The following is an 11,684-nucleotide window of genomic DNA, read 5'->3' on the forward strand; positions in this document are numbered from 1 at the left end:
CCCACTCTGTTTTACAGCAAATGAGAGAGCGTCCCCAAGGCAACAAAATGAAATTCCTCATTTCATAGTTTCCTCACTGAAACAGTATAAAAGCCCCTGAGGTGACGATGGGTAATATGTAGTTTGATGGGAAACACATCTTTATGGATGTTTAGCTGATGTTCTAATCTAGCTCCATGCACAATGAGTACAAGAGTCAAATAAGCTTCAATCGCTGAATGACGAAACACATTGGAGATGAAAGACATATTCATACGTCATCTGATGGAGAACTCGAAATTAAAGAGATAACAGCAGAGTGGAAAGGCAGAGTGGGAGCATTTGGAGCTAATAAGGAATCATGGGAATTTTAAAAACCTGCTTCAAGCTAGGAATTCAGGTAAAATGCAAAATCAGAAGATAAGTCGAAACTTTCTACGCTAATAAGGTTCTAAACCAGATGTCTGGTTTGCCTGCAGTCTCTTTGCTTACATGCTGCTGCAGCGGCATCCTGGACATGTTACACTCACAAACAAGGACCTGAACAGTAACACTTTTACAGATCTTCTGCAGCTTTACAGAAGAAATTCCTGCGCACTGCATATTTCTTTTCCCTTGTATTCTACTTTGTTGCAGCCTCATTGGGCCCAAGGGCGCGCTTACCTGTTCAGTGTGTGCTTTGAAACGCATGACGCCTCAACGTCGACTCAATGGTTATGCTTGGAAAACTGCTTGTGGTGAAGCTTTGTGTGCTCTTCTGCGCGTAGAATCAGGGCGTTTCTCTGCCGGCACGTCAACTCACCCGCTACCAAATTTCAACAGAATTCATCAGAGTTGAGTGAGACGAATTTGGGAGGGAGGGAGACAGCGAAGTTAAAGACACAGAGCTGATGGGCATACATGCCTCTTACACGCCGGCCCATTTGTAAGGAATGACGTTTTCCTTGAGTTTCTGTCTCTGTCTTGTCCAGTGTTGCTATTTTCTAAGTCTCTTTGTGATGCGAATACGCACACACACACACGCACGCACGCATACACACACACACACACTGCTCTTGGACATTCTTCAATAATTCACATCCAATGTCCTAACTTTGTACACCGGCTTTTGTTCTCTCATCAAACAATGTGCAGTAAAATCTCTCTGTCCACAATCTTTACGTCTGCCTGTCTGTCTGCCTGTCTGTCTATCTGTCAACTTTCATCCTAATCTCTCACCACCGACTACTTTGTAATAAAGCAAAATATTCTGGCTACTTGTCTACATTCTGTTCTCTATATCTCTGGATCTCTGGATCTAATCCCTGTAGAAGTTAAAACACTGTGATACGTAAGTTTGTGAAAGAAGTTGTCAAGCGGCTACGTGTCAGAATTTCCAAGTTGAAATTCCCGACTTCCTTCGTCCACACGTTCCATGACTCAGAGTGCTGAATGTTAATGAGAAGTGCAGCCGAACGCTAGAAGCACGTCAAGGAAAAACAAAGGATAATCTAAGAGACGGCATGACACGGTTTTATTTTCACACACACCTGAGCCTGGCGTCATTTCATCTTTTCATAGATTAACTAAGCAGTTTCGTCGTTCATCATTTTGAAAGTTTTATTCATTTGACACCAGTTGCGTCCCGTTTTGGCCTCTGTGGTTGCTGCCGCGTTGACTAGAATGTTAGATTTCAGACTTGGCTTGAATGAATCCTAACTTACTAATCGCAAACAGGCTAGCTAACAGGATGGAGGCCCTCTGGGAGGAAGTGTCTTCCTCTATACATGGCTGATCACAGGTTTGATGGTGGTGGCGGCAGTTGTCCTGACGTTACATCTCTGCCTACATGAATTGAAATGCAGCATGCAGAATATTCATCTGTACTGAGCAGAGATGCCAGACTGATGTTACTACTACTAGTAAAGTTTGGTTGCTAGGATACACTGGCAGGCTAGAGTGGGATGGAAGGGGAGTGGGTAGTGTGTGTGTGCGTGTCTGTGTGCGTGTGTGTTGCAGAATCAGATGCTACTACCACTGAATGCTTATCATCTCATCTAGGAGCAGGAAGGAAATGAGTGAGACGAGAGCACGATTAAGAAATGGAGAGAGCGACAGGGGCCTCTATCAAAAACCTGAAATCACAAGCAGAGGGGAGCGAAGAGAGCGAGGTGAAGGACTGTGAGGAGAGGGGGGGAGGGGGGAGATGAATTCTCCTGACAGGAGAAAGAGAGTAGGTGAGAGGTGTGTGTGTGAGAGAGAGAGAGAGAGAGAGAGAGAGAGAGAGAGGTAGAGAGTGAGAGAAGCATAAGGCATAAGAAAATGAGATAAAATGGTTTGTGTGTGTACAAAGCTAAGAACGATAGACAGACAGATAGATAGATAGATAGATAGATGGATGGATAGATGGATGGATGGATGGATGGATGGATGGATGGATGGATAGATAGATAGATAGATAGATAGATAGATAGATAGATAGATAGATAGATAGATAGATAGATAGATAGATAGATAGATTTTAGTTTTGTGTTGCGTGGATGAACACACACACACACACTGAGTCTTCTTTGCAGTTACAGCTCTGAATCCAAAATGAGAATAAATATTTGATACGCAACGCCAGTGAGTGGAATTAGCAGACACATCACGTCGCACTCTAACGCAGAGGAGGATGTGGGTCAAATACAGCAGAGCTTTCCTCAACCAGGAGCGGACGTCTGCGATTGACCCTGCCCTGCTCCACACACTGTCACACACACACACACACATGCACACACTCACACTCACACACATACTGACTTTAATATCATCCATTGGTTGGAAGAAACAGGCAAAATGCACTGCAGTGTTCTAGTGAAAAACAACTTCTGGTTTGCTTTGCTGTAAATTGGTTTGTTTATCTTTTCATTCTTTAGCTACATAGAGTTTGGTTGTTAGTTAGCTTGAGTTCCTTCACTAGTTTGTTAATTGTCTAGAGTTTGTTCATTTATGTGAGTGAGTTTAGTCCTCCGTTTGTTAGCTAGAGATCGTTTGTTGGCGAGAGATCGTTGGTTAGCAAGAGATCGTTTGTTAGCCAGAGGTCCTTGGTTAGCAAGAGTTTGTTCACTAGTCTCTATGGTTACCTTTGGTCATTTGTTGATTTTAATCTTCAAAAATAAATGGAAAGGAAGGAAAAATCTTAAAGCAACAAAATGAGACAATAAGCTAATGAGATATCAGAGCCTGTTGTTTGTTCCATCTATTTATTACAGTTAAACCTGGGATAAACAAAGAAAAACACACCTGTTCCACCAGGCGCCATGAAATACAACATCACAGCAAACTGAAAGAAGACTGAAACACACAAAGGGCCGCCGCTGTTTTTCCGTTACACGCACAGGTCATAGCGCTCACTTTGACTCCAAAAATGAATTCAGACAACAAGAGTTCTTATTTCAAAAACACAAAGCATTTGGTCCTGAAATGTCACAGCTGCTGGAGGATGCAGGAGAGATCACACGTATTTCAAAGTAACCGCCAGCTATAGGGTCAAGCTAGCACTTCCTGTCCTTCATAAACGTTTGTTAGCGGCGTTTGTTGCTCTGTTTCTGTGGAATGTGTCTCTCCCGCTCCTTTGGGTGCTTTTCAATCCTCTTTATGTCTCATGACTGATTCATAAAAGCAAACTTTGACGTTAAGAATCAGCTGCTTTAGTTTGGCGCGTTTTGCTTTGCGGCTCCTGTCTCATCTCGGTGCCACTTTTGTTCTTTTTTACACATGGGACCGCTTGGAGGCGCTCTGCCATCGTTTCTCCAGTGCGTCTTTATTCCCCACTTCCTCCCCGCCACTTAAAGCTACCAGCTCTTTAGGCTCACTTTGGCCAGCACCCATTTCTCTGCCTGTGTTTACATGAAAACACTCTGAAATATGCATGACCTCATGAATGTGTTCACTATGAGGGTAACCAGAGTCAAAAGCTCGGCCACTTTATGAACGAGCTGAAATTACAGCGGCAGGGACTTAAGTGTGAGAATCACCACTTTTATAAATATGACAAAAATAGTCTTCTTCTTTTCGAGGCTGAATGTTTAGGAAATGTGCAGCTACTGTATCTCATTTACTTTACATTTACTCTTGATTTATCTTCTGTGTGCAAGCGTCTGAGTCGCCCTGCTGTCTCTCTGCTGACTCACACACTCATCTGCAGCTTCAATATAACTGTAGAATTTCTGCTTAACTTTAATTGATGTTTTCCGAGCATGTATTTCGCTGTGGCGTAGCAGTATGAGAAAATTGAAGCGGAAACAAAGCCACTCAAAGTGATTGAGACGAACGTGAAATACATAAAATAACTCCAACGTTGGCGCTTTGGTTTCTCTCCACTCTGGGTGTCACAGACGATGAGATCAGCGTTTTACGTGGATCAGAATCTGAATTACATTTGTGTGATTTCATAATTCCATGTTGCCTGTGAGTTTTCTAAAAACTAAATTGGAATTCAGCGCTTGTGCGCGACGCCGCTGCCTTGTGTTCGCCACCTTTGTTTCCCCTCTTTAGTTTATGCAGTGTTAGTGCTGCTTGTCCTTGCTGAAGCTGTGCAAAGGAGAAACCCGACGCGAGCGGAATCAGAATTCTTTTGTGCTTTCTAAAAAAATTATTTGATGTGTCGGAGACGAAGACGTGTCATTAAATCGTGCAAAATGAGTGACATCCACTTTGTGACACCTTTGCCCCCAAAGAGATACCCCGCGCACCACGCAAGAGAGCAGACTCACACCAGTAGAGGGCGCTGTGTGCCTCACAAAATGTTTTTATATTTTAACTTCAACTCATTTTCGACTAGCGTGAAAACAAAAACGTAAAGAGACTAAGGGGGAGGTTTATGTGCCCCACCAAAGCGATGGGTTGAAATGGTGGTTGGTTGCTACAAGAAGCTAGCAACCGCGAGGGCTCCCTGTGCTTTTCTGTCCGCTTGCTAATTTGGGACCAAACAGTGGATCCGGATCGAGATTGAGTATGAAATGTCTCCGTTTGTTTCCCTTCGTTAATAGTTGATGTCTGAATAGCTCAATCAGTGGAAATTTAAAACCTCATCTCGTCAGTGGGCGATCGCTTTCATAATGGAGTGGCATGTTTCCTTCACTAGCCAAGGTTTGAGCGCAGATGAGTAAAGATTGGGGACAAGCAACACTTTGCGCTGTCGCCAAATAGTCTTTGTTCCTGATGTCCATCCTCCTGGTGAAAGCCGGCCACAAGGAATCACAAAGAGTCTTCATATCGAATCTTTTTGAGTTCACACGATAAATTAAAAACACAGAACAGCGCAGACATGAGAGTCCTTACGGTCCATTTCACACTTCAGGAGCTTGGTAAACGTCCGTGGGGCTTCTGTGGAGTTGAGCCGGTCGTGCACGGCGGAGGTTGAAGCTCTTTCGCTCCGCCTCCTTTTCAGGTCGGCACGGCTCGGTTATTCCTCCCAGTTTCGCAGCTCGGCTCGATTTGGCAGTGTGAAATAGACTCGAATGGATTCTGCCCTCTCTCTCTCTCTCTCTCTCTCTCTCTCTCTTTCTCTCTCTCTCTCTCTCTCTCTCTCTCTCTCTCTCTCTCTCTCTCTCTCTTTCTCTCTCTCTCGGCGTTGTGCTTCAAGACTTCTTACTTTATCTTCTACTTCAGCAGCCACTGGTTCACTGAGGAAGAGAAGAAGAAGAAGAGAAGAGGAGATAAGCATTGCGCAATAAAAACAATGCGACAAAGACACAACATGAAACATTTCCACTCGCTGATCCTACAAAACAGTGATTCACAGAACTTTTCAAAACAAAGTAACCCTTCATTATGAGTTATGATTCTATCCCCCACCGTGCACACAGACACACACACACACACACACACACTCACACACAGATAAACCCCTTAAGCTAAAATTAACCACCAACATCTGTTTTACGGTGACATTCTTTGTTTCGTGCAGTTGCTATTCCAGACCGCCGAGCACCTGGACCTTATGTAAAGCAAAGCCACTTTCTGTATTTAAAATCTGTCCACTGTGTGTGTGTGTGTGTGTGTTGTTCTGTAGGGGATGTGCACTGGAGGCCTCCACAAGGCCGACTGTTTCTCCATTCCCAAACTGTTTCTCTCAATCTTGCATTTTTGAGCAGCTAAAATTCTTTGTTTTGTGATGTACAAAGCATTATTATCTACCTGCACTTGTTCATAAAGTACATTTGGATGGGATGGTGGCATAAATGCTGTTGTTTGCCATGTAGCAGGTTATTTCCTGTCAAGAACAAAGAGGTCAGATCCAAGAAAACACCAGAGGCCAGACACCAGCGGCCGCATCGGTGTCGTGACCCGGATTGTTGGTGAGGTTGGAGCTTGACGGAGGTAGCCTCCCGACCCGCACGCTTTGATCCCATCTCGGCCTGACACCGAGGGTTTTGTGCTCTAGAGGTGACAAGCTTTGACATCTTTGCACCAAATATACTCCATCTCTTCTCCACGGAGGATAGGACAGATTTCCACATCATTTGGGCTTCTTGTCTATTGCAAATGTTAAGACACTGTTGGATATTCTTTGTTGTGATTAATGGCTTCAAATTCCCTCGTGGAGAACACATGAAGGGACCACTGGTCGTTGGGGAGTTTACTCAGGTGCCTACAGCGACGTTAAAGCTCTCCTCCTGTCACCAGTTTTGCGGGGACGTCCTGATCTTGACGGTGTCCCGACAGTGCCACATTTTCTCCACTTACTGATAATCGTGTTCTCTGTGTTCAATGGAGCATCTAATGCCTCTGGAATTCTATCATACCCCCCCTCACATCTCCTGATGGGCTCCTCCTGTCACTTTGTCCAGCTCCTCGCAGACCCTGTCTGAGGTGGCACAGCTGAGCTTATTTGGGGTTAATTGAAATCACTTTTGGTGCAGGTGTGAGCTAATTACCTCAGAAGGATTTGGGATTTGGGCTGGATAACTCTAAATCAGCTAAAGGACACATAGGAATAATAATAATACAACAGCCTCTGTTGACTTTACAGGATGAAGCGTCCAAAGTAAGATGTTTCCACTTTCTTGTGTGAGCAGTGTGAACAAACCAAACCACATTTGATCTGGTTCATTCCAACTTGGAACTGGGAATTGCAAGGCGCTTTAACTGAGCAGGAGGTTGGATTTTTCAGATTTACGAGTACAGTCAAAGGCAGCAGTATTCCCACCCGACCATCTTTGTAACGCTTCTACACACTCTGTGAATACAGACGAGGGTGAGAATTGAACTTGCCTCATCTCCCTCACCAAGGGCTCGGTGGATGTTGGTTTCGAACAAAATGGCCTCTTTCAAACCTCCTCTCCCCCTAACCTGGACTAACCTGATCCTCAAAATGTTGCTTTGCAGCTTGTAGGTTGGTCCTCTCCACTAGATGCCGTTATGTTGAGTCATTTGCCTGTGTTTGGTCTCGGCAAAACACAAATCTGAGCACTCTTCACTTCACTAAATGGTCTAACATGCAATATTGCTCCACAGACACAAAGTGAAGGCAGCTTAACTCCCTTAAGTCGCGCTTCCCACCCTTTCTTTTTCTCTGTGATGCCACCCCAGTTTCCCTCTTGTGACTGTAACAAACTTCACGCATTAACAAGGGAAAACTAAGGCTTCACAATTAGGATGGAAGTGATGTCTTAGCTCCCAATCTGTGGTAGAACTGAACTATTTTTACATCGTGGCGGAGTTCAGCTTTAATTAGAGCGCCGTTGTCATTGCTGCAAATGTGTCATGGGACCGAGCAGCGAGCGCTTCGTCTGCGCTGTGCCGTCTCTCTGTTCTCTCTTTCGCGCTCTCGACCGATGTTTGCCGCGTTTCTGACAACTCAGCTACGCCGGCGTCTGTCTGTGTCTGTTTGACCTTGAAGTACAGAAACTCCTGTTGGGCTCTGTATCATAACAAGCCACTATCGAAGCGAGGGAGAGAAATCCATTTGATGTTGCGGAGGGCTTGCCGGGCTCCACCGGATCGATAACAAAGATATTCCGAGCAGAAGAGGCTGCAGGCTTTGTATTTTCCTGGAGGACACTAGGACTCCTACACTTCTATGTAATACTTCCACATGCAGACACACATACACACACACGCACACACACACACACCACTTCACTGATGTTCTAACTCTCTTTTCCACCAACCACCTCACCTACGCTTTCAAGGTTTACATGCGCACACACAATGTACTCCCACACACACATTTTCACATCTCTCTCTCTTCTTTTGCTCCCATGAGATCTGAGTCTCTGTTTCATGCTCTCTCTCACTCTTTCTCTCTCTGTCTCTCTCTCCTCTCTCTCTTTCTCTCTCTCTCTCTCTCTCTCTCTGTCTCTCTCCTCTCTCACACTCAACGTTGCTGACAAAGAGCCGAGCTCAGTCAACCTTAATGGAAACCTTTAAGGCTCCATAAATGAACAGATCAATCTCTATACTCCATTCACCCATTCACCCCTCACGCTAACCCAACCCTGATGCCAGACTCAGACGTTAAACGGTCGCGCCCGCGTCTCATTGTGTATCTGGCAGCTTCTGTTTCCTGCGAGGAGCTGAAATCCACCAGTGGCGTTTCCATCGGCTGCTGAGTGCTCTCCTGCAACTTCTCCTCAGCAGCTGTATGGCACGGTGACATTAAAAAAACATGGAAATAGGACGGCGCAGCGCTGGAATGCATGACTATTTAATGGGATATCACATTTAATGGGATTATTTGCACTTCTTCAAATTAATGCGCATTTCCTGTTTTCTCGTGGGCGAAATGAAGCGTTAAGGATTTGTGCTCATTTCCTGCATGTACATGATGAGGTGTTATGTAGCTTTAGTCAAATTAGGGCTGTTTGCTATTTTATTAAATGTATTGAAATGTGTGTTTTTTTTAATGTAATCTGTTTGTGTTTACTATTTTTATATTTACCACCCCGAGGCAAAAACCAATGACGATTACAACCATGAAGACATTACAGCCCTCGCTCACCTCATGTGACAAGCTCAGAATTTATCAGTCGACTCTTGTATGTAGGAGAAATTCTGGCAGCTCAGAAAAAAAAATTTGTCCTGTGACTACACTGACACATTTAAAAGTATTATTCCAAACTAAAAAAACTACAACTTGTTGCCTGGTACATTTTCACCTCTGTTGGTTTCTCCGTCTCAAAACATTTGTGAACCGTCTCTCATGCGATTTGGATTTATGATCCAGGGAAGACCACAATAACTGTTGGTACCGCTCAGCCTGATGGTGGCGCTGTAAAATACACTTTTAGGTTTTGGCCCTAAGCTTTTTATTCTAAGTCATAAATGAATAACATTTCTTGGGTCTATTCACATCCAACCATAAAGGCCACGCCCATTTGTAACAACCTACATTTCAAACCATTTAAAATGAGTGTAGACCAGTATACTTTGTTACTTGCAGAATGTTTGGACAAGTGGAACAGACTTGGGTGATCATTGTCTGGTCAATAATCTTTCATTTGAATTAGCTCTAGCTAAGTAAAGATCTCTGCACCTCTGTATTGCGGCCGCAAGGCGCGGTTGTTGGGACAGTCGCGGCCCTGCTTGCTGAAGTTGATGTTGGTCCGGATGCAGCGCTGCAGCAGAGGCTGGGTGGGCCGCGTGTTGTCGCTCATACTCAGGAAGATCTTGTAGGGCTCGTTCTGGCTGAGGAGGCGCAGGGAGTGCATCTGTGGAGGAGCAGTGGGGAGTGAAAGAGGAGAGATGGAGGGTAAGGTTGACTTCATTTCATTCTGGGTGTTCGGTTGAATACACAAAGTTCAGCTCAGGTTTGTTTGAGAGTTAAAAATCAGTGTTTTAGTGTTTTAAAGCTGCAATCACGCCAATGGCCACTAGATGGAAAACTCCCACTGCATGGAGCATGGAGAACCTCCGAAATATTTTGGTTTATTCCACAAAAAGATATAATCTCCGTTAAAAATGACGTTTTTGAATGTGTTTTGTTGATTTAGAAAGAATATTACTCCATTAAGTGGATGAGGGGAAGATGGGAGTGCGTGTTTGCTTGATTATCATCCTGCCTGAGGCTAAAGCTGTCATTTATTATGTACATGAGTCTCCGAAAGGATTCAGAGATGTATGGATGATGTCACACACACTATACAGGTGGTGGGTAGACTTAATGACTCGGGGGGCCCTGGGCAAATCCAGGTAACGGGGGGCCTGGCTGGCAAATACATGAGCGTGGAAGGTAAAATCTCTGATCTACAGGTAAATAAATCAGTAAAAATCCCATATACATTAAATCCCCTTTATTAAAGCTTAGCTGTGGATAGATTTTCATTTTGGAATACTGGTGGGAAAAACCTTTAGCGATTTTATACTGATTCTTTTTCAATATCATTAGTATACGTATTGTGTATGTAAACATTGGGAGCCATCTTAGCTAAGTGATTCAGTCTGCCCCCAGGTAGAAAATGTGTTACTAATTAGTCCTAATTATTACATTATTATCAAGCTGGGTGTTACATGTGCTGCCTCCTTAACCTAAGTGCTATTATCAGTGTTAGTTTTTGATGTTAGGTGTAGAATATGACTAATACAGTGAGAATCAAATGCCGCTGGCTCCTGCTTGCGTTTGTAATATTCATTGATCTCATGTGACCCCGGCACATTAAGAGTGTAGAATAAAAGTCAGATAATATATATAGTCTGGAGTGGAGCCACCACAATAATTATAGACTCTTTCAGAGGTTAAATACGAGCTTTTAACTTGATGGATGCATGAAAAGCAATTCATTCAGTGATCAATTAAAAGCAATTAAAATATATTGGTAGAAAGGTTGATTAATCATTTGGATTTATTCATCATTTTAAAAGAGAATGATTAAAGCAAATTAACAATCAACTCAACAGTCATAATTTAGGTGGAAACAGAGCTTGAATCTTAATGTGCGGTGCAGAGACTCATCACTGAAGCGAGGAACCAGCGTTGGCTCAGGCTCATTATACACTATTATTTAATTTATAACGATTAAATGTGCCAAAAAAAAACAACTATATCTACTGCTACTCTCCCTCACTGCAGCACTACTGAGCACACTGAGCGAACACAGGACATTTTAGGTGCTCGTTGCCGGCCTCGTATGGGATGGGGGCGTGTCTAACCGGGTGTGTAGGTCATGTAGATTCATGTGTGAGGCGTGAATGTCGACATGGTACAGAGGGAACGCACCAATCAAAATGAAGCTTTCAGGTCAGCTCAGGATCTATGGGTTTGTCCTACTGGCTGCACCGTAAGCAAAACTATGATACATCACCTTTACATTAAAGAGAGGACGGCACGTAAACAGTGAGCACTGAACCAGGAGCCGCATTAAGTATCAGATGGGATATTACACAAACACACAATGAGAAGTCCAATTTAATTAATCAAAATGGAAATTAATTCAAAAAGAGCTTATTTACTTTCATCAAATTGGATTTAATTTGCTTTGTAACTCAGTGCCATTGTGAGTAAGGTCCCTCTTCAGAGGTCCAACAAGAGATGATGACGATGATGATGATGACTATTCAGTTAAAGATTAATAATAAAGAGGAAGAATGATCACTTTGTCTCTTTTTAACAGTACATTTTAGAAGCACAATGTAAATGATACAATGAATTACTTTATACATCAAACGATTGAGCAATATTTAGTTTTCTTATGGATAAATTGTACTTTCATTGTGGATTTCACATTTTGTGTTCTGCTTGA

At 43.4% G+C, this 11,684-nt stretch overlaps 1 protein-coding gene across 1 annotated transcript in view; it reads right to left on the bottom strand.

Moving 5' to 3' along the window:
• Positions 1–3,205: 3,205 nt before the first annotated feature.
• LOC142992324 (carbonic anhydrase-related protein 10-like) overlaps positions 3,206–11,684 on the bottom strand; it is a 57,518-nt gene continuing 49,039 nt past the window's right edge. Inside the window, exons 8-9 of the mRNA XM_076142690.1 lie at positions 9,482–9,656; positions 3,206–5,627 (exon numbers count right to left, since the gene is read on the bottom strand). Of these exons, the coding sequence (XP_075998805.1) occupies positions 5,605–5,627; positions 9,482–9,656 (198 nt within the window). The 3' untranslated portion in view covers positions 3,206–5,604. The remainder of the gene's footprint in view (positions 5,628–9,481; positions 9,657–11,684) is intronic.

This window comes from Genypterus blacodes, unplaced genomic scaffold (assembly GCF_046128005.1).
Source record: "Genypterus blacodes isolate CSIRO-AG114 ecotype Tasmania unplaced genomic scaffold, CSIRO-AGI_Gbla_v1 ptg000022l_1, whole genome shotgun sequence".
NCBI classification, from domain to species: Eukaryota; Metazoa; Chordata; class Actinopteri; order Ophidiiformes; family Ophidiidae; genus Genypterus; species Genypterus blacodes.